The sequence below is a fragment of the Oryzias melastigma genome, linkage group LG13 (assembly GCF_002922805.2).
Source record: "Oryzias melastigma strain HK-1 linkage group LG13, ASM292280v2, whole genome shotgun sequence".
NCBI lineage: Eukaryota > Metazoa > Chordata > Actinopteri > Beloniformes > Adrianichthyidae > Oryzias > Oryzias melastigma.
Genome location: NC_050524.1, coordinates 17764383 through 17790888, shown reverse-complemented (window position 1 = coordinate 17790888; position 26506 = coordinate 17764383). Strand labels below are relative to the sequence as shown.

Sequence of the window (26506 nt, the reverse complement as noted above, 5' to 3'; positions counted from 1 at the left end):
TTCACAGGACCCTCGGCAAGCAGCAAATAGGCCAGCTCGACGGTGTTGATGACGGCTCTGAGAGCGACACCAGTATCTGCACCACCAGCACCACCACCACCACGGCCACCTCCACGTCCACACCGCACAAAAGCACTCCAAAGAGGAGAGGCAGGGAAAGGCACGCGGAGAAAACTGCTGGGCACGTTTCAAGCAAGGAGGCGGATAACTGCAGTGGAGCTGTGAGCAGTAACACGCGGGAGAGCAGGAGGAACCAGAAGGAAAACTGCCTTCCTTTAGGAGGAAGTGTCAAGTCCCAGCCACAGAGCCAGGGCCAGGACCCCCTCGACACACCGCTGTCCCTCACCACAGACCTGCTTAAATCAGATTCCGACAACAACAACAGTGATGACTGTGGGAATATTTTACCATCCGATATCATGGAGTTTGTGTTGAACACGCAGTCCATGTCTTTGCCGACTTTAGGTCAACAGTCTGAGCCACTGCTGGATGAGAGCTATGTGGGAGTGGATGTCAACAGACCTAAAGATATGCTGTTTGGTGACTTTCCCCAGCCTTTAGCGAGTGGTGAAAGTGGAGGGGTTGTGGAGAGCAGTGTTAATAGCTCAATTTCTGTGGAAGAGCCATATCTCCCATTAGAGCTGCCCTCTGATCTGTCCGTCTTGACCACACGCAGCCCCACCGTCAGCACAAGTCAGAACCACTCCGCCGGGACTCTTATCTCAAATACCTCAAACCGCACCATTCTAGGCTTGAACTCGGACTCAGAGGCCATGAGTGGAGAAAAAGGTGGGGATAAGAAAAGAGCGGGGCCAGCTTTGTCCCCCTCTGAGAACCAGCACGACAGCACCGCTTTGGTAAACAGGGAGGCGCAGGTTGCAGAAGGTCACATGACTCCCGAACAGTTTATCGCCAGTCCCGCTGTAGGCCCGGTGACTGAAGCTCCAGCTAGTCAGGATGTTCCAAGGAATCCAGGTACCCCCGCTTTGCCGAGTTCTCCATCATTGCCTCTTCAGGGTCAGAAGTACCTCCCAGCTTCTGTGACTACTGCAGGCAGCCCCAGCCCGGTGCCTGGACCGGGACCTTCCCAGACTCAGGTTTCCAGTCCTGCTGTCATCAAATCCGGCCCCGACAAGCTTATTGTGGTCCATCAGCCCTTCCAGCCTCTGTATGTCCTTCAGACAGTCCCTAACGGAGTCACTCAGAAAATTAGCGCCACAGGAGTGATGGACACAACTTCCCCCACAGTGCTAAGCTCCATGACACTCACCACAGGTTTGAATACCGGTTTATCGTCAGGCCAGCCTATGTTTCCTGGTGGGGGAAAAGTCCTTGGCACTATACCTCATGCCTCTCAGATTCATGCTTTCACCGGACCCACACAGGCAGGCTTCCAGACAGGAATTCCGAGCACCACCTCCGGTCTTCTCATTGGTCTTCCTTCTCAGCCGCACGACCAGTCCCAGATTCTGGTCTCAGAAGCCGGACGGCCACACGAGTTGGGTCCTAGCGTTGCCATCGTTTCCAGCCCCTCCTCCATGAATTCTTCCCCAGCCGTGCTGGCCTCCGCTCATGGCAAGAAGCGTCCCATCTCTCGTCTGCCAAGGAAAAGCAAAAAAGCGAGCCGGTCCCGCAGCCAGCCCACTCTAGCACCCTCTGACGTGGCCCCTCCCAACATGACTCTCATCAACCTGTCTTCCCCGCAGATCACTGCCAGTATCCCTGGCCAGCCGAGTGGTCTGGTTGAGTTAAGCACCCTGTCATCTTCCCAGCGCAAGGTTCCCAATATCATCAAGAGAAAATCAGGGGGGTTCATGTACTTGGAGCCCACTACTCTGATACAGCAGAGAATTTCTGGAGCCACCCAGTCTGGAATTATGGGTCACGAGTCCTCCACTCATCTGATACCTTGTACCGTCTCTGGCCTCAATCCCAGTCAGTCCGTTTTGAATGTTGTGTCTGTGCCCCCCAGCGGTTCCGCTGGCCTTCTCGGGCCTGGATCGGTCTCCCTCTCCACCCCTGTTCTTAGCTCCACTGAGATCACGGGGCCAATCAGCAACCTCCTTTTTAAAGCAAGTCCCCATGGTCTGGGCCTGTCAGACCAGCCAGTGGTCATTCAGTCAGCTGGGACGGGGGCTTTGATGCCACAGCTCAGCTCTCCTGTTCAAACATCCATAGCTAGCAGCATTTGTGTCCTGCCTACTCAGCAGACCATCACCATGGCTGTCAACCGGCAGGGAGAGACAGAGGTTAAAAACGTGTACTTGCAGCGTCAGTCCCAGCCCGTCAGCAGAGCGCAGACTGTGGACTCCTGTCCAAACAACACTGTTGCTTTATCCCCTAGCCCATCTACACCTCAAAGCCCCGCCAAAGGACGCGTCGTCGGAGTGTTCACACAAGCACTCCCCTCTGCACATTCCCAGAGTAGTAGAACAACACCCATTGTAAGATCGTCGGAGCAGAGGCTAATCAATTCTACCACGGCAGGATCAGGCGCACTATCAGAGAAAAGCAAACAGAAAGTGAAGAGGAGCAGGCAGAGCCTGGACTCCAGCAGCAGCAAAAAGCTCAAAGCCTCGCAGGGAGAAGACCATCTCAACAAACCTGCAGGACACCTTCCACCCCTAAAACCAAGGTGATAAATCCATCATTTTTATGAGATTTATTCTCATCACTTCAGTCCTACATTGACTTTATTTTTATGTAGTTTAGTGATACATGTCGTATCGCCACATTTTTGTCAAAACACCCCCACTATAAATACATCTTATTTGTTTAATTCTTATTTTCAATCATCTTAAGTTACTAAGAAATCAAACATTTTTTTTAGTGTCTTGCATAAAAATATGATCCTAATTCAAACTTTCTTCTGTGTAGCTCCAAAGATCTGAGCTCTCCTGAACCCATGGACACAGCCAAGCCCTCAGAAAAAACAACCAGCAAGAGGTGAAGCATGTCAGAGTGAACAACATTATTTCAAACTGGTCACTAAAATGTGTTTTAATGTTTGATCTGTTTGTTTAGTGTTCTTGGTAACAAGAAGTCACCTGAAGGAACTGCTGCACCAGGGAAGCCGGTGGGAAAAGACAAAGCTTGTCCTGTTGGAAGAGCCGTGTCTGTTCCTGTGTCATTACCACCCAACAAGGATAGCAACGCCGAGGATCCGAGCATGGACAGCAAACCCAAAAAAGGAATCATCTTTGAAATTTGTAGTGAGGATGGTTTCCATATTCAATCTGAGAGTATTGAAGGTGAGACCAAAACGGCTTTTATAGCCTAATTTAAAATCTTAGATGCCTTAAATTACTCAATTAATCAGTCAAAGAGGACAACTGTTTGAGAAAAAAATGTGATCTTGTTTATATAGAAGCCTGGAAGTGCCTGACTGATAAGGTGAAGGAGGCTCGCTCCCACGCAAGACTCAGCGAACTCTCTTTTGATGGTAAGGGGTCCTTCAGATGACAACTAAAGTTGTGCTCAAACGTTAACAAGGCCTGGAAGAAAGCTTATATGGATTTTCTTGTTTTGCAAAGTTCACTTACCTTTTCCCGTAGATTTTATTAAAAAGCTCTTTAGCTTTTCTCATGAATCAGAATCCAGAAATGTACAGTTGCTACCATGAACTGGTCTTTCTTTTTGCCCCTCTCAGGTGTGAACGGTCTGAGGATGCTTGGTATCGTTCATGAAGCTGTGGTCTTCCTGCTGGAGCAGCTGTGCGGGTCCAAACACTGCCGGAGCTACAGTTTTCGCTTCCACAAACCCGAGGAGAGTGAAGAACCTCCTCTCAATCCCCACGGCTCTGCCCGTGCAGAAATCCACCAGAGGTGAGGAAGGGAACTGCATCAGACACTCTTTAGGCTGCTCAATGAAACTTTGGGTAATCTTTTTTATTGTTTCTAACCACTTTTTCCCCCAGGAGGTCTGTGTTCGACATGTTCAATTTCTTGGCCTCAAAACATCGCCAGCCACCCGAGTACAGGCCACAGGAAGAGGAGGAGGATGAAGGTCAGCTCAGGATTGTTAGGTACGTCTCAGGATTTTTTTTTAACAGTTATCAACATTTTTTCGAAATTGACCTAAAACTGTAGTTTCTTACCCTTTTGTTAATGTTTTAATCTGCAATTATAGGCGAGCCTCCATGGAGCTGCCTCTGACTGTCAGGTTCAAACAGCTCAAGGCCATGTCCAAGGAAACTGTTGGAGTTTACAGGTTAGACAAGAACCATTTTATTGAAATATTTCCATTTATAGTTAAGAAAGTTGAAGATTAAAAAAGAAAAAAAAAAGAACTGAATCTATTGTAAAAGTGTTTCCAGTGGTCTTTTAGTTAAGATGATGCAGTTTTTAGCCAAAACAAAAATAAAATAACACAGTGTTGTACACATATTTTCTGCAGAGCAGCAGGATCCTTGGGTTGTGGACAGGATTGCCAGCTCTGCTAATTTCCCAGTATTCTTTTGTTTACTCTCTCTCCTGCTAGCTTATAGTACCTCACAAGCCCAAGCTAACATTAGCATAGCAAAAAAAAATGGCGAGCAATATCAGAGCTATCTGGCCGTACAGTTTAGAGCCAGATGCCTGCTCAGTCAGACAGGGAAAGTGAAGGCGCACATGGATCAATTTGTCTGGAGGGGAATGCTTCCGACAAAGGAAGACTTTGGCAGTTGCTGCATCACCATCCCGAGCTTTTTCAAGCCACTGGTTTTCATCTGCTCCATCACAAATTGAATAAAGAATTACTTAGAAATGCAGTTTTAATGTTAAATTGTTTATTCATGTCATTCATCATGAGAAAAATTTCAGTTTGGCCACTGGGTGGTTATTGCGCTTATATTTATAAAAATATTTTCCTGAAAGAGTTTGTTAATTCATGTCTGTGAGTATATAAAGATATTCATTTAGTCAGCAAGGTATGTTTAGGTAGAACGAGCGTTAGCATTAGCTGTCCTATGGGTAATCCCATTACACATTAGCATCAAGCTAGCTCACTTTAGCATTATGGGTGAGATCAATCTCTACTTTTATGGATTATTGATCTAATAGGCTTAGATCGATTCATCCATGTTGCCGAGGCAGCTCTATTGATAATGCTTGTTTCTCTGCAGGTCTCCTATTCATGGCAGAGGTCTGTTCTGCAAGAAGACCATCGAGGCTGGGGAGATGGTCATTGAATATTCTGGGAATGTAATTCGGTCTGTACTCACTGACAAACGGGAGAAATACTACGACACAAAGGTGAGTGATTTGGCACTATAAACACTTCTATTCATAACTTGCTGTTAAAATGATCCTCTTCGCTCTCCAAGGGGATTGGCTGTTACATGTTTCGCATCGACGACTACGAGGTGGTGGACGCCACGGTGCACGGCAACGCCGCCCGCTTCATCAACCACTCCTGTGAGCCCAACTGCTACTCCAGGGTCATCACCGTGGACGGCCAGAAGCACATCGTCATCTTTGCCTCTCGCCGCATCTGCTGCGGGGAGGAGCTCACCTACGACTACAAGTTCCCGATCGAGGACGCCAGCAACAAGCTGCCCTGCAACTGCGGCACCAAGAGGTGTCGCAAGTTTCTCAACTGATTCTCCGGAACTTCTCTGAAGAGCAGCGTTCGACACCCTGCTTAGAGTTTGCCATGGCTTTACGTCAACCTGTTGGTCTGGCCCACAAAGACCCTCGTCTGCAGATTTGGAGATTGGGGGTCACACTTTATATGCAGAAAGGGCCATTTTTTGGAGGATGGGCCATTCCAGCTTTTGTGCCTCCTTTAGTCTATTTTCAATTTGGCATTGGACATTTCTCCTGAAGAGGTCAGTAACGACACAACGGCATCGCAATACTAACTTTTATTTATATTTGGACGTTTCCCCTCCACAACATATTTCCACTCATGTGAACATAGAATGACAAAAAAAAGTGAACAAACTTGGTTCCATTTTTTACACCAAAGTGCAATTTGCTGAGGGGACAGTGATTTGACTAGATTTACAGTGGTTTAGTGTTTTATCGTCAGCTGTTAACGGTTCAGATCTCCCTGTTTGAATGTGCCCTGATGCCTTTAGCGCTCTTTACGGTTTACGGAACAGACGGAAACACTGGAGGGAGCTCTAGCTACAGGACAGACGAGGGAGGCAAGGAAAAAAGAAAGAAAGAAACGTTATTTTTGCTGTTGGTTTGAAATAAATCTGACATTTGATGGCGGCATTTGATGGAAGTCTGACCGCTTGGGAGCAACTTGGCTGTGGAGGAGATGAAGTCTCTTGATGGAGAGGGCCAGGCAGCTAGAGGTTCTGGTGGACTGACCAGCACGGGACCAGAGAAACCCACTGCTGTGCTTTGGTATCATTGATTTTTTTTATTTTTATTTTGTGCACAGACAGGTTTGTTGCTGCTTTTTGTTCATAATTAGTTTATTTTTGTGTGTAAACTTGAACTTTCCAGTTATGTTCCAAATTACAGCAGCAGGAAAACCAAACATCATGCCCTTAAGCTGACCGCTTTTCTTCTCGGCCTGTTGAGAGAACTATCATGAGAAATGCTTTTTTTGTCTTTTTATTACTGACAGGGAAATATGCTTACTTTTCAAAAGTGTAAATAATGTATATTTTTCTAAAAAAAAAAAAGAAAAAAAGAAAGAAAGAAAGTAAACGCGTTCAGTAGTTAATAGCACTTAATGATGGTATTTATATTTTTTTAAAAATCGTATTTATTTAATTGCCATTTTTGTAGGAAATAGAGGTTTACAAACACTAATGCTTTGTTTTATATTCCACTTTTTAACATTATTTTTCAAATTCAACGCCTGAATGTTTTTTTTTTTTTTAAATTCCAAAGACTGACGCTGGTCTGTGAGGGGGTTCCCTTTCTAAGTTCAGTCCACCAGTAGCTCTTCATTCACCCCGGGCCGTTTTACCAGAGCTTTTTTCTTTTCTCTGTTCCAGTTCGAGCTGGTGATACGGCAGATATGTGAATTATTGTTGTTGTTATTATTATGCACTTGAGAGAGGTAGAATTATTGGTCCTTTTGCTGATATCTCTTTTCTCCAGCCTTATTGTCGCCACATCGAGTCTGCGTACTGGCTGCTCCCAGGGGTCAACGGGCACTTAAATAAGCGTGCACATTTTTTTTTTTTTTTTAAACTCCGAGTCACTCTGCAGACTCACTCTGAAACAAAGAGGTGCCTTTAATTTAACCATAAGCTCCAGTTCTCTGCATATCTCCATCTGTGAACTGTGTTGTGGGTGGCTCACCAGAATTTGGAAAATTCGATTTCTTGGTGTTTGCCTTAGTTTTAAATGAGCATATTCCTGTTTTTTTTTTTTTTTTAACGAGGCGGGTTGTTTTGCTTCCACGCTTTGGTTGTGACGTCATGGCCGTCAGCAGTTCCTCCCACACTGCCCCCTTTTGTCGTGAACTTAAGCTGAAATATGACCCACCTGAAAGGTTTGCACTTTAGCTGTGACACAGGCACTGAATGGACATAGGAAAAAACATCTCCAACCAATCTGAAACCACAAGCACTCACGGTCAGCTTAGGAGGCTTTGAGTCTGTGCACCGCGCTCTCGGGGTGCCGCAGCAAAGTGCACTTCTCTTGATTCTTTCTCTTCAGCAAAAGTGAGGGCAGGGACCACACCGACAGCCCTCTCCTTCCTATCGGGCTGCGTCTCCGCTGGCAGACCGGCCCCCGTACGGCGGCACCGACTGTGGGCTCGCTGGGTTTCTGCTGCTAAGGTCAACAATGAATGTATCTTCTTCCTTCACACGACGTTGAAGCTTTCGTCAGCTGTATTTGTTTTGAGTTAACCATCCCGGTGAACACGGAAGATGCGGACGAGGCTTCAAAAACGGGGCTCCAGCAGTGATTTTTTTTTTTTTTTTTTGCACTGGGAATAACTCAGAAGTGTGAGCAGCTGAAGGGAGCGCCGCTTCCGTCCACCGTAGAGCAAGCGCTTTCACGCGTTCAGCCTCGGCGGCGGAACAGCTACTGGCGCTAAGGGCTCCGTGCACGACTCTCACTTCAACAAGCTCCAGTTCTGCGTTTTTTTAGGCTCAACAAGAAGTTACTTTACAGAATTAAGCTAATCCAATGAGGAACCGGCTTCTGTTGATTCTCGGGACTTTGCTCCACGCCACACCAGTGGCCCTTCTCCGTCACGATCTGTAATTATAGTATAAATACTTGACAACATTATACAGAAACATGCATAGTAATTTCTTGTACTTTAGTATCTATAGAATATATGGAATGGTCAAACAAACTTAGTTACCGTAGCAAAACAGCGGATTTATAACGGTTAAAGCAATGTTTCAATGTACCTATAATGGTTTTGTGTTACAGTACTATCAGCTAACGTGCATCATTCTTTTGTATATGGATATTCAGTACCACTTTTTCTGCCGTGCCTGCGCCGCTCCCCCGCCAGCGAGGAGCGCTGCAGCGTTTCTTTTCTTTTCTTTCTGGAGCAGAGCGGTTTTAATGTGATGAGAAATGTTTTAATGTGGTTGTGACTTTTTTTTTTTTTTTTATCCCGGTTGTCATAGTGAATGTTTTGTATGTTTTAACAGGGATATCAGAGACATAAAAATTAACAAAAAAAAAAATAAATTAAAAGAGAAAAAAGATTGGGAGGACGTTTGTGACCTGAAGTTGGAAAATACCACCAATTAAAAAAAAACAATTATAATTTTTTTTTTTTTTTTTTTTTGGGAAAAACAAACCATCTCTCCACAGAAGCTTTGTCATATACTGTTGTACCAGAAAGTCATCATGCTGAAAAAAAAAAAGTTGATGTTAAAAACCTTTTATTTATTTATTTTGGGCTGCATCTTTACCCAGATTTGTACTTTTTACAAGAAGAGGAGGTCGGACGAGTACTTAACCTGTATTTGTAGATGATTTTTACTTGTTGTGTATAGACGTTGTCTTCCTATCCAGGAGTTGGGGGGGGTGTCCCAGAGGAAGTAAGATGTGCAGGAAGAGGGATCATGAACAGGCCTGCTTACTTTTTTTTTTTTTTACTGCCTTGAATATATCTTATATATCAACCCCCCTGCTCTGTGTAATAACGGTATTCACCATAGTCATATATATATATATTTTCTTCTCCATTCAACAGTGTTTTTTTTTTCAATACACATCAACAAAATGAAGGAAAACCACCATGTGAAAATAAACCACAAACTACTTGGTTGAATGTATAATTAGGAAACAAAGTTGTACATAGCTGTAAAAAGAAAAGTTTCTAATCATGTTTATTTTCTATGCACTTTTTTTATTTAAGTGATAGTTTAAATAATAAACATGTCTCCTTTACCTTGCTCTGTCTGGTTTTTGATTTCCTCAGTTCTCTTTGTGGTCCCTGTTTTAAAAAAAACTGTCCAATTAGGAAGCAACACTCAGTGTCACATGTTTTTGTGCAACTGGAATAGACAACAGGTGGAAATAAAAGGAGATCACAAGACCCGCCCGTTCCCCAGAACTGAATCCAACTGAGCATACGTAATGTCCCGGTTCATCCACCGACGCCAGGTTGGACCCGGTTCATCCACCGACGCCAGGTTGGACCACAGACTGTCCAGGATTTGGCGGATGCTTTGGTCCAGGTGTGGGAGGAGATCCCCTTCATCAGAAGCATACTCAGGTGTTGCAGGACACGTGGAGGCCACGCCCACTACTGAGGCTCATTCTGACTTGTTATAAAGACATTACATTGAAGTTGGATCAGACTGAAGTTTGATTTTCTACTTTAATTTTATGATTCAGACCTCCTTAGGCTAATACATTGAGTTTCCATTAATAGTTTTGGTGCGGTTGGGTTTTCAGTACATGCAACTATGTAAAGAATAAAGCATTTAAAAAGAATATTTCATTAATGTGTTTTCGTAATCTTCCTTTTATTCTTGTATACGTTTGGATTTCGGTTTCTGATTTTTAACATAATATTTTTCTAATCATAAAGATTGAAGTTGCTGAATTGCTAAATAATCCAAGTTGGAGGTGAACACCCCTCCCTCCCCTCTTCCAGGCATCATTTTAGTAGAACAGGACGTGACTGTTCAATGTGTTGGTCGTTAAATGTTTGTTTGAAGCTCAGTTTCAGCTCGCCGTCTTCACAGGAGCCTGCTGGGAGTGCGGCTTTGACAAAAAAATTGATGAGTTTTGAGCTTAAAAGGCTTTTCAGCTCCACACGCCCATAAAAGCCGTTTTACTGCTCAGCCACCAAACAAAAGCAGGTTTTCCTGCAGATCCTCCTAAAACCAGCCTCTGAACTTACTGCTAATTATGCCCTATTAATTACTTGAGTAAATGGCGGAAACTCAAGCTGTTTTGTGTTTAAAAAGTGAAAGTTCCTTCTGGTAAGTTCTTTTAAATAAAAGTCAAACATTAAATAACATCTTTCATGTGAGCTTGAAAATGAAGGATGCTTCAAAGTGAGAATAATAGCTTTTCTTGAGTGAAAGTGGGTCATTACAGAGAAAAAATGTGATATTTGTTGATGCATCTTTTACCTCAAATTCTGCTGGCTCCCAAAGCATTGTGGGGCATCTGGCTGTCCAGACCTCTGAAGTCTCTGTGGTCATGTCCAGACGAGGACCATTATGCAAGGTCCCAAACATGTATCTCCCTCCCCTTTGCTTATTCCTCCTTAAATCCCTCCCTCCACACTCATTTTCTCACACTGCCTTCAAGTTATTTAGCTTTTTTTTTTTTTGGCGTTGCAGTGACATCACATTTCTGGACGCATGGATAACTCCTCCTCTCCCTCCTCAGTTTTAATAGGATTTTGTTACCATTTCCTTTTAACTTTTTTTTTTAGGGAATCTTTTGGTCCAGAGCAGCAGAAGCAGCAGCAGCTCCTGAGCGTTCTGGTAAGAGTTTGATTCTCTCTGGAATTAATGAATCAAAGCATGGAAAATGTAGTTTGCCAGCAAACATGAACAGCATTACCAGTAAATGTGAGCTATTTTCTCAGAAAACTGAAAAAAGAAAACAAAATTAAACAAATTTAGTATCTATTTGTGTTGATTTTATTACTTTTCTGTGTTTCTGTGGGTTTTCATCAAACAACAAAATCTGGGTAATGTTGGGAAATGTCGAAGAGCTAAAACCTGATGGAGCCTGAACTGTGATGGCAGACGGCCGATCAGACTCCCCAATATTTGTGCTCTCGTCTGCTCCCTACTTGTGCCAGGAATGCCGACTCTCCGTCCCACCCTCATAGTTTCTCTCCTCTGTCTGCAGCTGTTGTGGATGTAAAGACTCCAGCTAGTTAGGAGATGTGCTGATAGACAATGTTTCTCATCACTGCTGCTGCACTCAGCAACTTATTCACCACTATGGCAGCAGAAAAACAGCTGTCGGTCCTCCTGGAGCTTTAATTGCTCCTTAATTTATTGTAGACATTTTTGCTTTCAGATTGTTCAGCAAGCTCAATTTTATTTATTTATTTATTTATTTAATCTTTATTTATGCAGACAGATTAAGAATGAAATATTTAAGCGGGGTGTCCAAACCCAGGCCTCAAGTCCCGCTGTCCTACATGATTTCTAACCAGCCTGCTCCTGATTGGCTAACACACCTGATCCAGGTAATCAACAGTAAATAAGGAAGTGTTTCTGGAAACCAGCAGGAGACTGGCCCCTCCAGGCTTGGATTTGGACACTCCTGATTTAGATTCAGATGTATCCTACAGAGGGCAAGTTGTAAGCCTTTTTCTAGCCATGTCTGGCAACGGAAAAGAGGACTGTGTCATCAGCATAGAGGCGGATGGGAGTCTCCTACAGACAGACCTAGATGTTGCTAAAGTAGATTAATAACGTTTTCTTTTAAAGGAACACAATGAAATGGCATAAAAAGGGAATTCTTACTCTCTTTAGATTCAAAAACAGGGTCAAAATCAGGAATTGTGAACCTTTTAACCCTTTGGCATTGGGGTCACATGATTTATTTGAACATGAGGTGAGCAGTTTTTTCTCCTCATTTGTCTTTTATTTAAAAAAAAATCTGTTTTAGAGCATTTTTCCAACATTTGAGTCTTCCATGATTTCTGGAGAATGTCTTTAGAAATGATTGTAGACTACCAACTGACTGGCGACTTGTCCAGGGTGTACCACGTGTAGTTGGGAAAGGCTCCAGCAACCCCATAACCCAGAAAGGGTTATAAAAGCTTAAGAAAATGGATGGATGGATCCTTTCTGGATACCTGGAACAGCTGCATCACATTTTCCACAAAAAGTTGAATTGCACTTCTGTGGAGCCAAATCAAGGATTTAATCAAAAATTCATTTTTTCACTTTGAATTCTTTCTTTTTTGGTTTCAAATCTAAAATGTGTCACTTTTTCCCAGTGATTTATGAACCCATGGCACAGACATTACAGGCATTTTCCAACTGTAATTTTCCAAATTCCCAGAGTCTGCACCAGGACTGAGGGTACAGCCCTCATCCATTTTGATTGGTCCTTTGTGTTAGCCCCGCCCCCACACACCAAAACATGGCCTAAAGCCAGAAAGTTTTAGCTTTGAAACCAGAAAAGAGTTGAAATGGAAAATAAGTTTTAAAACTGAAATTTTGAAACTTAAAAACTGAAAAATTGAAGCTGAAAATTATTTAGTTTACATTAGAATTGTAGAAAGTTTTAGACACATATTTTTTTTAGCTCAACACCAATATTTCAGCTTGAATTTTTCAAGTTGTTTTATTTGGGTTTCAAATTTTTTATGTCCCATATTTGGCTCCATATATTTCAGAAAAAGTTAGAATGAAGTGCAACAAAGATACATGACCTGCTACTGAAGTTTGAGACAGAAACAAACAAATATTGTCCATTTTTTAGAGGTTTTAACCTTTATTGACCGCAAAATGAACAGTAAGGCAATTTTCAATATGAGCTACAGAAAAGGACAAATTACAGAAATGGTCAGTATGCACATTGATTCAGAAACACCCGAACATCTCCAGCATCATTTTGTTCATCTCTCTCAAACTGTTGGATTAAAATCTGGACCAGATTAACACAGTTTGTTTCTCCTGAAAGAACACTTCTGTAAATTGGTCTTACTTTGCAGAACGGTTGCATGACTCTGCTGGTGGTTAGCTGTTGGACAGATGTGACTGCAGAATAGTTTGATGCTCAGAAAAGAATAACGATGACTCAACAGAAACACATGTCGACACAGCATTTATCCAAACCCTGCACACACACAACTGCAGAACATCTGTCTTGCACCTCCAGTACAAAGAAGTCACCATATTGTGTGAAGACCAGAATGATGGGACACCCATCGGGATCTTTACTCGTTTTCAAGAATCTCCACAACGAGCCCTCATCACCTCTGTACCTACACCGTGCTTTACAGTAGAAGTAATAAATTGGTGGCTGAAGCTTTCGGTCTTTTTTTCATCAAGCTCTGCTCTGTTTTCATTTTGGACAGCAGTAGCTGCTTTGTGTTAACACACTGCTCCAGGTCAGCAAAAGGCCAAAGCGAGTGTTTCGACATTTAGTGTGAATATTCTGTTATGTGAAGCTGTTTTTCATTCAAAAAAGAATGAGATTATTTAACATTTTATTTATTTAACTTTCACCAAATTTAACCCTTTAACACGTGAGACGTCGTTAAAGATGCTTAAACACAAAATCTTTAACATACTTTTCAACCGTTAACATAATTACAGTAAATCAAAGAACATATAAACTCTGAAGCTCCAGTTTTAAATGATTAACCAATAGGTTATCTTTTGGTTTGCAGCATTTTAATTATTTTTATTCCAAATATACAAATTAAATCATCTTTATTCAGCATAACTAATATTTTTCAGTGTTTATGGTGCAATTTTAAATGAATTTTATCATCTCAGATCATAGTTTTTGTAAAAATTGTATGTATAGGTTTAAATGTCCGTTAAATATTTATATTTTCAGAGTTGCTTTTACTAATGCAACACTTTTCTTTAACCCTTCTCTCTCAAAGCCTAAACTCGGCGATGGATTCACTCAGACTGCTAACGCTGCTCCAGTCCCTCCTCGTTCTTCAAGTACACTTTTCCAAGCAGCTGGAGGACAATCAGATCCCTCCCAGTCTGTGCACCGGCCACCCTGGGATCCCCGGGTCTCCCGGAGGTCATGGCAGCCCCGGTCAGCCGGGTAGAGATGGAAGGGACGGGAGGGATGCTGCTCCTGGAGAGAAAGGGGAGAAGGGGGACAGAGGAGACTCAGGTACCTAACTTCACTTAGACCTATTCCAATGAAAGTCGGGTTTTTAGGGTTTTTATTATATTATTGGAGCATTTTTCTCATGATGGAGGACATATATGAAGAAAATTAAGAATAAAACAGCTTCTGAGAATTTCTTCAGTCAAATCGGAAACAAAAAAAGCTTAGTTGGAAAAAGTTGTTATGTGCAAACTACAATTGGTGCACCACAGATTCCTCCTCTGCTCTGTTCTGATGCATCCTCTTGCAGACTAATAGATCCATAAACATTTTTGTTTTCCTCCTCTGAGCTGGAATCTGGATAGTTCTGATATTACTCACCATTTTTGTTGCACCGCTAGCATTAGCTTGAGGTTGTGAGGGGCTATAAGCTAGAAGGAGAGGGGAAACAAAGGGATCATGGGAAATGAGGTGGAGGCTTACTCAATTCAGAGGCAAATTTTGAACTGTCGCTCTGCAGAAACTTTGTCCTTGAAAACGACACAGGATTTTTGATTTTGAGGTAAAAATGGCATGATTATGATTTAAAGACCACAGCTCAGATCATACTTTAAATTTAGATAAAAAAATTATCGAGTGGGACTTTAACGGGTAATCAAACCCTAAATCAACTTTTTGGGGGGCGTTTAACTCGATAAATTGGGTTTTAAAAGTGCTGTCTGTTGGTCATTGCCAATTTTTGGACAAAATAAAGTAAACTTATAGTCAAAAATAGGTTGAAACGAGGTATTACAGTTGAATTTCGTGATTGGTCAAACCAATAAGTCCCACATCATGATCTGCAGCTCCAGTAATGACAACAGTTTTTTTCCCTAGCTCCACCCTGACCGGATTTTGAAATTTTGACTGTGGGTGGAGTCAGACTCCAAATTCCTTATTTGGTTACCCTTTAAAGTGTGAGAGAAGTCACAACTAAAGCATTAACATAGCTGTGCTCTTCTTAAGGTGAGGCGGGAGTGCGAGGCCTGACTGGAGACAAAGGAAACCCTGGAGAAAAAGGTGAAAGGGGGCAGCCCGGGGAGTGTGCAGTGGCGCCCAAATCGGCCTTCAGCGCTAAACTGTCCCAGGGTCTCTCTTTACCCCTCAGCGTGGGTGATGCCGTTCGCTTTGACACGATCCTGCTGAACGAGCAGGCTGACTACAACGCAGAGACAGGACGCTTCACCTGCAAGGTCCCCGGGGTCTACTACTTTGCCGTCCACGCCACGGTTTACCGCGCCAGCCTACAGTTTGACCTGATGAAGAACGGCCACACTGTGGCGTCCTATTTTCAGTTTTACGGCAACTGGCCCAAACCGGCGTCTCTGTCCGGGGGCTCCCTGCTTCACCTCGTTCCCGGTGACCAGGTGTGGGTGCAGATGGCTCTCTCAGAGTACAACGGATTTTACTCCAGCACCAAGACGGACAGCACCTTCTCCGGCTTCCTGGTGTACTCAGACTGGAAGAACTCTGCAGTGTTTGCTTAACGTTATGTGGGAAATGAATTTCAAATTTGTGGTATTTCACTTTTCTTTTTTTAGATCTGATTTAAAACTTTTGGGAAACACGACTTGTACAGTTTGTTAGTTCAGATATTCATGAAAAATCAATGAGACACAATATTCACACACCAGTCGAGATCTTCAAAGGAGATTTTAGACGCTTTTAGATCAGTGGATTTGGCTGTTCAGAAAGTTCATGGTCAAGGATAAAAAAACATTAGAAGATTATTCAAATGGACTGAAAGTTGTCCTTATGCAGGAAACTGGAGCACAAATGCAAAAAGTCCCAACTGTAAAAGAGCTCTTTATAATGACAAGAATCATTCTTACATCACATTTGCCATAAAACCTATTTTAATTAAAACAGACGTACTAAACTGAACGGAGTAAGAAATTACAGGATTTTTATTGTTTTTACCTAAAATTCTATGACAGCTTTCTCTGGAAAGTAAAAGAGACATAACACATTATTTTATGCATATTGTCAGGGGCGGAGCTACAGATGGGCAAACATTTTACAACTTAATTATGGAGTCAAAATAGTCTCATTATGGACAAAAAATTTAAAAAATATCAATTTAAGCTTCTTTAAGAATTTCAAAACTAACAAAAGCAATATTCTTAATAATATTACTAAAACAGACTGAAATATGTATTTTTAATTTCATTTCCACTCTGCTGTTCTCTTTTGGTGCCCCTCCCATATTAGAGGCTCTAGCTCCGCCCCTGCATATTTTACTATAGCAGCTCTTAATGTTATAATGGGTATTTTAAAATCATTCTGTTGGCACTTTATTTTATTCAGTTAAAAGTTTCAGCCGTTATATATTACACCTCTTTACAGATTATGATACAATGTTTTTTTTAAATTTCCTTTGCACAAACCTACACATTTAAAGCTTGTAAAGTTTGTCTTACTTGTTTTGTTTCCTCATTATTTTGCAAGTCAATGAAAAAGTGAGACTTTAACCACTGCTGAAAACTAAACTAAACATTCTTTAATTAACAAGAAAATCCACTTCAAGTGGGAAAAATCCACAAACATAGCAGAACTCAAATCCAGCATGACGCGATAGATAGACTAATGACTTAAGCAACCCTCTAATAACACTTCAGTACAGCTCCAACTAATTAAACTGAAGTGCAGGCAGCTGTGCTCCAATCCATGGAGAGCCACAGGGGAAGGGGGCGGAGCCTCCGGGAGAAGCCACAGCAAACCTGCACAGAAAAACACAAGATTCAAGAATGAGGACAAACAAAGCCTGGAAAATATTTATATATTTTTACTGTTTAGTGTCTAAATGAGGTATTCTGAAAAAATATGATAACATAATTGGTTGCAAACCGAGTTGTGTTTAAAAACTTTGGCTATGGAAAAACCGCTGAACTACAGAGGACAATAACTGAGGGATTCAGTGTAAATCTCCATATTTATTGCCACTCTCATAGATTCTCTATGTTTGATTTCATTTCATCCTTTTTCATCAATAAAAATAAAACTATAATAGAAGAACTCTATAGATGCCGTCAAACCAACCGAATAGGAGAATAAAAAATGAATTTTAACTCACAGAAAGGTTTCAAATTTGGTTAATTCACGTCTAGCCGACTGGTGATAAATGAGCCATTTTCAAGGAAAACCTTCACTTTTGGTTCCTAATCCCAAAGCAGAAAGTGAAAATCCCCAAATGGAAAAAGTCTGGAAAGCATTTGTGCATCTGTGGACTGATTTCCTCTGCCTGATGAGTCCACCAAACACTGAGAGAGACTCACGCTACATTTCAAAGTCATCAACGCCCCACCCTCTCCAGCTTCATGACACTATCACCCCACTTCACTTAAACAAACCTGCCTCTCTCTTGACATTTTGAATGAGATGAAACCGACTTTTACTGGCAGCCTTTTTGGGTGTACCACAAGTCTGAGACTCACACCCATGATTGGGCTCCAAATGTGCAAAGGGATTCCCTTCAGGGCGGAATGGGAGTGGCAAAGAGTTAATTAATCATTCCATTGGCATCGATTCGTAATTTGTTCGCAGTAGGAGGAAAAACTCTGAGCCAGACAGTCCATTCCTGAAACAGAGCAGGTTTCAAGTTTCCGTTTGAGGTGGTGAGAAAATATAGATTGAAGTTAGATTTATGTTACAGATAATGTGTATTTTAATTAATTACAGACTATATTTGATTATATGACTTTATGCAGACTTCATGCTCCACTGTAGTGTAAATTAAATATGTTATGAGGAGTTTAAAAGCTTGACACAAATTCCTGACGTCTGAAACACCGTCTGACCTGTTTTGGTCTGTTAAAGAAACGAGGAAAAAAATCCTCATCATTAGGATTCAATGTTTGGGAGTCTTAATTTTTAAATAAGTGTAGAAAATTCACTTTTAAATTTCTGGATTTTTTTGTGTAAACTATCATTCATTGAGATGTAATAGGTGTTAACTTTACACGTCTGATTAAATTTCACCACCTGAGTTTGAAATGTGTTAAAGAATGGGATCTTTTTTTCTGTTGTGCGTCAGATTATTTTCTGTTCACATTTGCCTCCATGACACTGTAGATTGTGGGAGTGTTTAAAGTCAATTAAAAAAAAAATCCACAATCTACTTTCAACTTATCCTTACTCTTTCTGCCTTACTGCTTTATTGTTCTTCAAGAATAAAAGAAAACTTTATATATTAGAAAAAAACACCATGATCTGTACAAAAATCTCACTTATTACTTGAAAACATGGGACAAAAACTTGATTTCTCTATAAGAGATTGTAAAACATTCGAAAATAAATCAAATTTTGTTGTTAAAACACTGAAACAAATATCTGTTCTCCACTAAAAAGCATAAATAATTATTTAAAAATAAATATATATATATATAATGTGAAAGAAATCTGATAAAAAAAACTAGATTTTGAAAAACTTGCTGCAGTTATTTTTTTATCCAGCAGGGGTCAGAGTTGCGCATTCTCAAAATGACTTCAGTCAGTCTGTTCAAATGTGTTAAAATCCTGAATGTAATAAATGCTTTGATGGATAAAAAATAAAGTACTCTCATCGTTTTTTCCATCACCACTTATGTGAAGTGTGATTCTGATATCACAGAAAGTTTCTTTCAAAGACAAATGACATAATGCTTAAATGAATTAAGATCTGTATTTTCTCAATAAAATAAGGAAACATTCAAACATCAACGTTATTTACCACAATTTCAGAGACGTTTGTGTGAGTTGCAGAAATGAAAAAACACAACAGAAAGTTTTGAACAGCAGAGAAATTAACTTGTTGATGGAAAGAAAAAAAATACACTAAAATCTTTGGAGAGAAGGATTTTTTTTTTTTAAATGCTCTCATAAAATTTTAAAAATAATGTACCAAATCGGATGTGTGCTTTTTACTGACTAAACACATTTGTTTTGTCTCTGAAGGAAACATGGTGTCGCATTGTTGTAAAATTTGGCAGGAATATTCTAATTTGAAACATGTCACAAATCATCATGAATCCAGGTAGGATTTCGTAGAAACCCTGAGAGGTGATAACTAGTTATGGTTTACAAAATTCAATATAGAAAGATTAAAGCGAATGTTGTGGGCAGAGCAGAGAAAGACCAGACAACGAGGATAGAGTCAGAAAGTAAAGTCTGATGATTGAGTCCGGGGATTCCCAGGAACGACCCTTCAGGTCAAAGGGAAGAGGTCACATCCATGAAGTTTTAAATGCTCCTTGGTTTGAGGCCCTTCCTGTTTTCTCCCTCACACTATTTCCTCTTCTCTCTTAGCTCTTGTGGATGTATCATGTAAACATGGATGAAACTGGGTCCAGGGGTCAGCTACAGGGCTGTTTTGTGGTAGTTTGTCCCCGTCAGAGTCAGACGTGCGCCCACATCTGAGCTAGGGACAGTTCAAACATTAAACCATTAAACCAAAAAAAGGTTTTCGTAGAAGCGTTCCTAATGTTTTTTTTTAAACTATTTTTATGGTGTTTTTAGGCAAAAAATGTATTTTCTGGAGAGCTGCAGGAGTTCATTAGAAATTCATCTCTGAGTTTTGAGCAGGACTGCAGGGATGGAGTAAAACTACCCCATTTCCCATAATCCCTTTGTTTACACTCCCTACCACTAGCTCACAGCCCCTCACACCCCCAACTGAATAATAACGGTCAACAAAAATGTCCTTCCAGATGTACAATTTTGAGTCAGATTCTAGCTCGGAGGAGGAAAATAAAGACGTAGATGAATCTGTTTATCCACATTATCAGATCATCTAGTTTATTTGCTTTATTCGTGGGTTTTTCTCCTGTTTTAGTTTACTTATTAAATGTTGAAGTTTCTGCCACCAAGTCTTGCATTTTGGGTTTAAACACATTTTCCTGGTTTTGATAGTTGAACCCAAAGTGACTCTTGTTTTATGTTCACAGCCAGATAAACTCTCCTCTGCATCTTATCCTCTAAAAATAGACTTTTATTGTCATTGGAAATATTATATATATAAAATACGGTGAAACTGAAAAATAAAGAAATTGAAGAAAGAACAAAAAAGAAAAGATAAATCTATTAAGCCTTGTTTCCACTGAGCAGTCAAGTACGGTACGTTCCGGTTCAATCCGGTATTTTTGACATTTTGGGATAATGTGACTGTAGTCTAAGTAACAATTAAAAGCTTTTTCAATGCATTTTTTGTCTGCTCCAGATACAAAATGATTTAAGTAAAGAAATACTAAAAAAAAAAAAAACAATTGGAAGCTTAAGTTTCTTTTTATATGTCCTCCATCATGAGAAAATACTACAAGAATATGTTAAAAACAGCAAAAACACATTATAGTAGGTCTGTAAATATCAAAAATGAGTCTGTGGAATTTCTTTAAGTGTGTGTTATGAGTGGGAACCGGATCCAAGCTGTAAACTGAAGTCTCTCATGAATTTAGAAATGTTTTAATGGTCCCAAATGACCTGCACCCACACAGCCTTCATGTTCTGCGGGCTTTCTGCAGAACACACAAGATTCTCTTGATCTTTGTACAATTCCTGACTGATGGTTGAGCCTTCTTTAGATTTAGAAGGTTGTATTGTTTATAATGTCAGATGACTTTACAAGTGAATGCAATGCAACTACAGGGTATTAGAATCCAATCACCATTGGTGCTGTTGACCTACAGTGTGTCAGTGGAATACTTTTGAAGAAGTCCAAGGAGGGCAAAGTTTATAGGATGGGAGCAAGTTCAAGGTGTTTTATCATAGTGTGGATGGAAAGGAGGAGATATCTTGTAGGAGGAGATTTGTAGGAATTTCCTGGAGGTGAAAGAGTCACATAAGGTGATATGTCTGAAGCTGGAAATTAAAAGTTTGATGTTTGTAGTTGTTAGTGTTTTTTTACTGTGTGGCTTTAGGGAGGATTTGAAACACACTGGGAGATCAGGAGTTCTTCCAAATGACTGCTACAGCTAAAAGGATCTGGGAGGAAACTACTTGGTGTGTCATCTGGAATGAGGAAAGCCGATAAGGAGACTCGCTGGTGGAATGAAGAAGTTCAGGAGAGTGTTTAAAGGAAAACGTTAGACAAAAGGGAAGACAGAAAAACATGGTGGTGCAGCACGAGGTGGAGGTGGCAATGACCAAACAAACAAAGGGACTTAAATGACACAAAAGGACAGAGATGTAGATCTATCCAGGTGAGAAAGAGATAAAAGGATGTTCAGCAGGTTCTGGTGATGAAGGACAATGATGGAAATGGTTCCATAAGTCTGATGGAAAGATAGAAAGAATACTTTGAAGAGATGATGAATGGGAAAAATGTCAGAGAGCGCAGAGTAGAAGAGGTTGAGTCTGAAAGCTTAAGACAGTGAAATGTGCTGTAGGTGAGACAGAAAAGGTCAAGTTGGAGGTAGGATTGCAACAAGGATCAGCTTTGAGCCCATTCTTGTTTGCTGTGCCGATAGACGCTGCTGAGGATCATGATGTTTGCAGATGACACCGTGATCTATAGTGAGAACGGCGAGCAGGTAGAGGACACAGTGAGGTGAAGGTTTGCTCTAGAAAGGAACAGTATCTGTGTTTCCATTGACTATGAAATGGCGCAAATTGGATTTGAGGTAATACATTTGTCGAATGGAAACGTCAATTTCAGAACAACTCACATTTATCACAAAAAAGGTTTTTGTGTAATTCTAAAATTGTGATTTTTTGACATTTCTCGAATTTTGATAAAGTTTTGTGTAAATGTGAAGTGAAAACATAGCTTGTGTGTAAATGAGAGGAACTCAAGTTGACCAATGAGGTTACAAGGAGCAGAGGTGAAAAAGGTCAACAGACCAGAACCAGAACCAGAGATGAGGGCCGGAGTGCAAGCAGGGGGGATCAAGTGGAGGAAGGTTTCAGGTGTGATGTGTGACAAAAGTTTGTCAGCAAGAATGAAAGGAAAACTATAGTAGACTGAGGTGAGAGCGGTCATGCTGTTGTCCAAAAGACAACGAAGAAGAGGAGCCACTAATGTCTCATGTCAACAGACAATTTCTTGAGAAAATCTGCAAAACATCAGCAGTCATTTTTAACAATGTCTTGGTATGTGAAGGTGTGACATATTTTAGTAGTAAGCTCAGTCTCTAAAGAATTAGAGAAAATTTTCTTTTTTTCTGTTCCACTGAAGTTTTAGCAAATTCAGAAAGAGGTCTGATCCACTGGACGTGATGAGGCCTCTCAAGAAAAATGTCCTCCCTTCAAATTTAACAAGGTTTGAGGGATTTATGTGTATTTACTGTAATTGAAGGATTCTGGGGGTTTAACATGTGATAAAAAAACAAATTAGTCACAAATTGTTCATTGTTATTTTTTTATAAAGCCTATCCTTTCATCTTCATTGCCTCCCCACTTCCTTTAACATTAGGGTGAATCTCACAGAGATTAAATAATTTAAGACATGGTAAATTATGTAAATATGTTTGATCTGTTTAGCCCGTTTTTTAAATTATCAGCAAAATATAACCAGCTGTAATATAATATAAATGCATTATGATATATTGTAATGTATTATCAAATAATGTTCTGTAATATAATTTAATTTGCGTCATTCAGTAAAGTTTTGTGTTCCAAACTCATGAAAAGGTTTCATTTAAAATGTTGTTTTATTATGAACTTGCTAGTTTTATTGCAGTATCACACCTGTAAAAAAAAATTGCACAAATCTTTCATATTTCATACATTTCACATGTAGCAACAAACAACAGCCAAGTCACATTTTCAAATCCACTCCAGGAATTAGTAAAGAATGCCAACACTGTTTAAAAAATACCTGAGGAGCCAAAGTATGAAAAAAAAACATTCATTCACCATTTTTTTACATCACAGCATGTACAAAATCCTATTTCATCACATAGCACAAAATGTATGTTGATTTAAAAATAATAAGGCTTAAAAAAATGAAATGTGATAAAAATGGAAATTCAGACTCATCTGATCCCAGCTCTTCTCTACAGCACAGCTCATGATTTGTAAACTTTTATAGCATTAAATAAACCAGAAAAGCTGTGTAGTGTTATTAGTTTATGGAGCTTTTTATACAACAGAAATCTACTTTCGCATGGGGTTAGACAGAAAGGGGAAACCATTTATGGATTGTTTGGAGGAGGTGACGGTAACAGAGCTGGAAAAGCCTCTAATGCGACAGAGCTGAGAGAGAAACTGTAAACTCCTCATGAGTCGACAGCTCTGTGACAGGAGCAGATAAAACTGGTGAAACCTCACAGTCCTTGTACTCAGTCTTCACGCAGGAAAACACCGTTGCTCTGTTCTTGTGCAACATTTTAAGACATGAGCGGCGGAAAAGCTGTACGGTGGGGCACACGTGGACCTGAGACTCGACTTTTTCCAAACAGCAGTGTAGTGATACAACAGAGACTGCAGCTGCTTCAAGTAGTGACTAAGCATGATAACCTGCATGATGTTTGTGTACACAGTTTTAGAGTTTTTGCATTTCTGACGACCCTCCTACACACATGGTACATTCCACTTGTATTAGTAATTGTCTTGGGTTTAAAGTAAAAAGGATGCCTCATTTGTATTCAAGATTTTAAGTCGATCCAGCATTAGAAACATTGCATTAGGGTGCAATGCTTAAGGGGTTAATGAGGGTAGAAATCCAGAAAAATGCTCTAAAAGAGGCAAAAATCAAAATACTTTTAACAGTATATGCATTGACTATGCAAAAATGAGTACAAATACTATTTATAGTATTTCCTTTTTCCTTAGAAAAAGAAAATACTTGCCCACAGCTAACAAAAGAAGTAAATCAAAATAAGACTGTTATAGTGTCAGCACTACCCTAGCATAGAAAAAAATACTTTTGGTCTATAAAACAGATTATAGAGCAATTATGAATCAATATTTGTCTTATTTTGGTGTACAATGTGCACAGAATGAAGCTTAGATTGTGGTTTAACTGATTGCAGATTTTTGGCATCCACTTTAAGTATGTGCAACTTTTGATTTCCACAGCTTTCAACCCAGTTTTGTACGAAGAGTCTGGAAATCTTCTTTACTTTTCAGATCTAAAATAGTCAAATCAAAATGCCAAGTATCTGCTACATTCTCTTTTTTACACCGATCCCTTTAAGATTGTAGAGTACCTTCAAAATAAAACATTGGAGATGCTTTTTTAAAGATTTACAGCTTTTATAAAGAAAGAACAGGTTTAATTTCACATGAGAACAGTGTTGTTACTCTTAGGGTTATCATTAGATGACTCATGTAAATACTGTAAGGCTGTGAGGTTCTGCCCTTTCAAGTGTCCATGGATCCCTATAAATACACGTCCATAGTGTTGAGGATCATGTGACGACACAGAGGGCAGTTCTGCTGGTAGATGGGCTGTCTCAGAAGGATGTTGGTACAGTCTCGACACAGGCACAGGTGTCTGCATGGCAGCAGCACCACAGTTTTGGTGCAATCCTGACAGATTACACACTTCTTCCTCTCCTCCTGCTCCTTCAGCAGAGTCAGCAGGCTTTCAGCAGGCAAATGTTTATTTTTCTTTGAGGAAGACAGCAGCTTTTTTTTCAAAGGGGGATCTTTGCTGGAGGAGGGAAACACTAAATCCAGCAGCTCCCGGTGGTCGCCGTCTCCTGCTCTCCCATCCGGCGGGTCCCGCCTCCTCTCTCCGGGGCCGCCATCGCCTTGGACCCGGTATCCCCTGTGCAGCATCGTTCGCAGGAGCTGACACAGATGCTGGCTGCGTTGAGACAGCTGCTGCCACACGGCTGCCTGCAGCAGGTGGAGATGACTGAGTGACCTGCGCAGGCGTTGCACGTGTCGGTGCAGCAGGTGTCGAGTGTTCCACAGGGTGGTGACGCGGCGATGGACAGCGAGATAAAATCCCCGCAGAGGACGGAAGGACTTCATGTAATCCACAGCGCGGATAAAGGCTTGATGGGCCAGCCCTGGGTTAAGGTAGGCGGTGGTAGTCAAGGCGATCGTGATGGTGAGCAGAAGGCCATAGATGTTCAGTATGAAGATACTGACGAACATGTGCAGCAGAGAGATCAGGAAGTCCAGAACCAGTTTGCAAGGAGACCACAGGAAAGCTGACGTCCCCGTCAGGCAGCTGGACAGAAAAGTGATGGAGGTCAGAGCGAGCTCCACCACCTTCTGGAGCGGGCTGGACACGGTCTGCCACACGCTGACCACTGCTAAGTAGACGTTGTGGGTGGCTATGAGGGCGAAGTTCACCACAGTATTGGTGAAGTAGACCACCAGGCTGAGGGCAATGCCACAACCCTCCAGGAGTGACAGCAGACTGCGGCACAGGTGCTCCTTCCCTCTGAGCAGCACGTGCATGGACAGGTATCCCACCATCTTCAGGCTCTCCAGCAGCCCCTCCAGGGCCAGGACCACGCTGCCCAGCAAGGTGACCGAGCCGTGGGCGAGATTGGAGGACGCCTCCGCCACGCACATGCCGCAGTACATGAAGAGGTTCCCCAGCTGCAGAGCCGAGCTGATGAGGAGGGACGGCACGCTGTGGATGAAGGCCAGCACAGCCAGCAGAGTCCGGACCACGGTGTGGACCATGAGGAAGTTCAGGTCCAGGAGGAAACAGACCGCGTCCAGACATTTCCCCACTGAGGTGATCACAAAGTTAACAAAACCCATGACGGCTCGTCCTTATTTCCAGTGTCGACGCTCCGCGGCGTTATCCGCGAACATCGCAGACGTAACTATACCTCAGAGTTCACGTCTGTCCATCTTTAAACAGGGACACAGAAATGCACGCGACACAAAGGCGGATGTTTGTTTTCAAACCAGCGGAGGACACTTCCGTTCATCTTCCTGGTTTCGGTTTTGCTCTGTGATGAACACAGCAGCGGAGGACGCTCGTAATCGTTAAACGACTGTCCTTAAACCGTAAAAGGTTGTAGAAATTACTAGTAAAATGAAAAGAAACGCAAAGAAGCTCACTGCTTAGCTTAGTAGTACTCGCTCTGTGACCGCCATATTTGTTTTGGTTCTTTCACGTGATCTCGTGTACTTCCGGTGGATTTGTAGCGGTTCAACTTTATTTAAAAACGACAAATACAAAAGAGATCACATCGAAAAATAAATAAAATTGGAACAAAAAGAAATAAAAGAATAGTAAATTAATTAATTGAGAAAACAAAATGTAATTCTTTTTTTTCTTTCTGTAATAAAATATCAGTACAAATCCTCCCTCTAAACATTAATAACACCCTCCGATCAGAATTGAGTTTTTAGCATTTTCTCATGATGGAGGGTAAAATAATTTAAGATTAAAACTGCATTCATGAGTATTTCTGTAAAGCAGGACC

At 41.2% G+C, this 26506-nt stretch overlaps 3 protein-coding genes across 7 annotated transcripts in view; 2 read left to right on the top strand and 1 right to left on the bottom strand.

Moving 5' to 3' along the window:
• kmt2a (lysine (K)-specific methyltransferase 2A) overlaps nt 1–9314 on the top strand; it is a 38658-nt gene extending 29344 nt beyond the window's left edge. For all 4 annotated transcript variants that reach the window (XM_024276778.2, XM_024276776.2, XM_024276779.2 and 1 more), the window contains exons 26-34: nt 8–2635; nt 2878–2946; nt 3025–3251; nt 3368–3442; nt 3650–3824; nt 3917–4024; nt 4129–4209; nt 5105–5234; nt 5306–9314. In XM_024276778.2, the coding sequence (XP_024132546.1) occupies nt 8–2635; nt 2878–2946; nt 3025–3251; nt 3368–3442; nt 3650–3824; nt 3917–4024; nt 4129–4209; nt 5105–5234; nt 5306–5581 (3769 nt within the window). In that variant the 3' untranslated portion in view covers nt 5582–9314. The remainder of the gene's footprint in view (nt 1–7; nt 2636–2877; nt 2947–3024; nt 3252–3367; nt 3443–3649; nt 3825–3916; nt 4025–4128; nt 4210–5104; nt 5235–5305) is intronic.
• A 157-nt stretch (nt 9315–9471) lies between these two features.
• On the top strand, nt 9472–18740 carry c1qtnf5 (C1q and TNF related 5). Of its 2 annotated transcripts, none has more exons than XM_024276451.2 (3): nt 9472–10870; nt 13972–14216; nt 15159–18740. In XM_024276451.2, the coding sequence occupies exons 2-3, from the start codon at nt 13985–13987 to the stop codon at nt 15677–15679; spliced, it is 753 nt and encodes a 250-aa protein (XP_024132219.1). In that variant the 5' UTR covers nt 9472–10870; nt 13972–13984; the 3' UTR covers nt 15680–18740. The 2 variants fall into 2 exon arrangements, with proteins under 2 accessions (XP_024132219.1, XP_024132218.1); XM_024276450.2 differs by lacking the exon at nt 9472–10870 and adding an exon at nt 11146–11960.
• Nucleotides 18741–22806: 4066 nt separating this feature from the next.
• On the bottom strand, nt 22807–26202 carry rnf26 (ring finger protein 26). The gene has a single exon (XM_024277965.2). The coding sequence runs from the start codon at nt 25830–25832 to the stop codon at nt 24486–24488; it is 1347 nt and encodes a 448-aa protein (XP_024133733.1). The 5' UTR covers nt 25833–26202; the 3' UTR covers nt 22807–24485.
• Nucleotides 26203–26506: the final 304 nt, after the last annotated feature.

Excerpts from the sequence above, each read along its gene's own strand:
- c1qtnf5 (XM_024276450.2), top strand. The coding sequence starts at position 11,941 with ATGATTTATTTGAACATGAG. Across the intron at positions 11,961-13,971 it reads ATGATTTATTTGAACATGAG|CCTAAACTCGGCGATGGATT; the intron begins GTGAGCAGTTTT and ends TCTCTCTCAAAG. Across the intron at positions 14,217-15,158 it reads GGGGGACAGAGGAGACTCAG|GTGAGGCGGGAGTGCGAGGC; the intron begins GTACCTAACTTC and ends GCTCTTCTTAAG.
- rnf26 (XM_024277965.2), bottom strand. The coding sequence starts at position 25,832 with ATGGGTTTTGTTAACTTTGTGATCACCTCAGTGGGGAAATGTCTGGAC.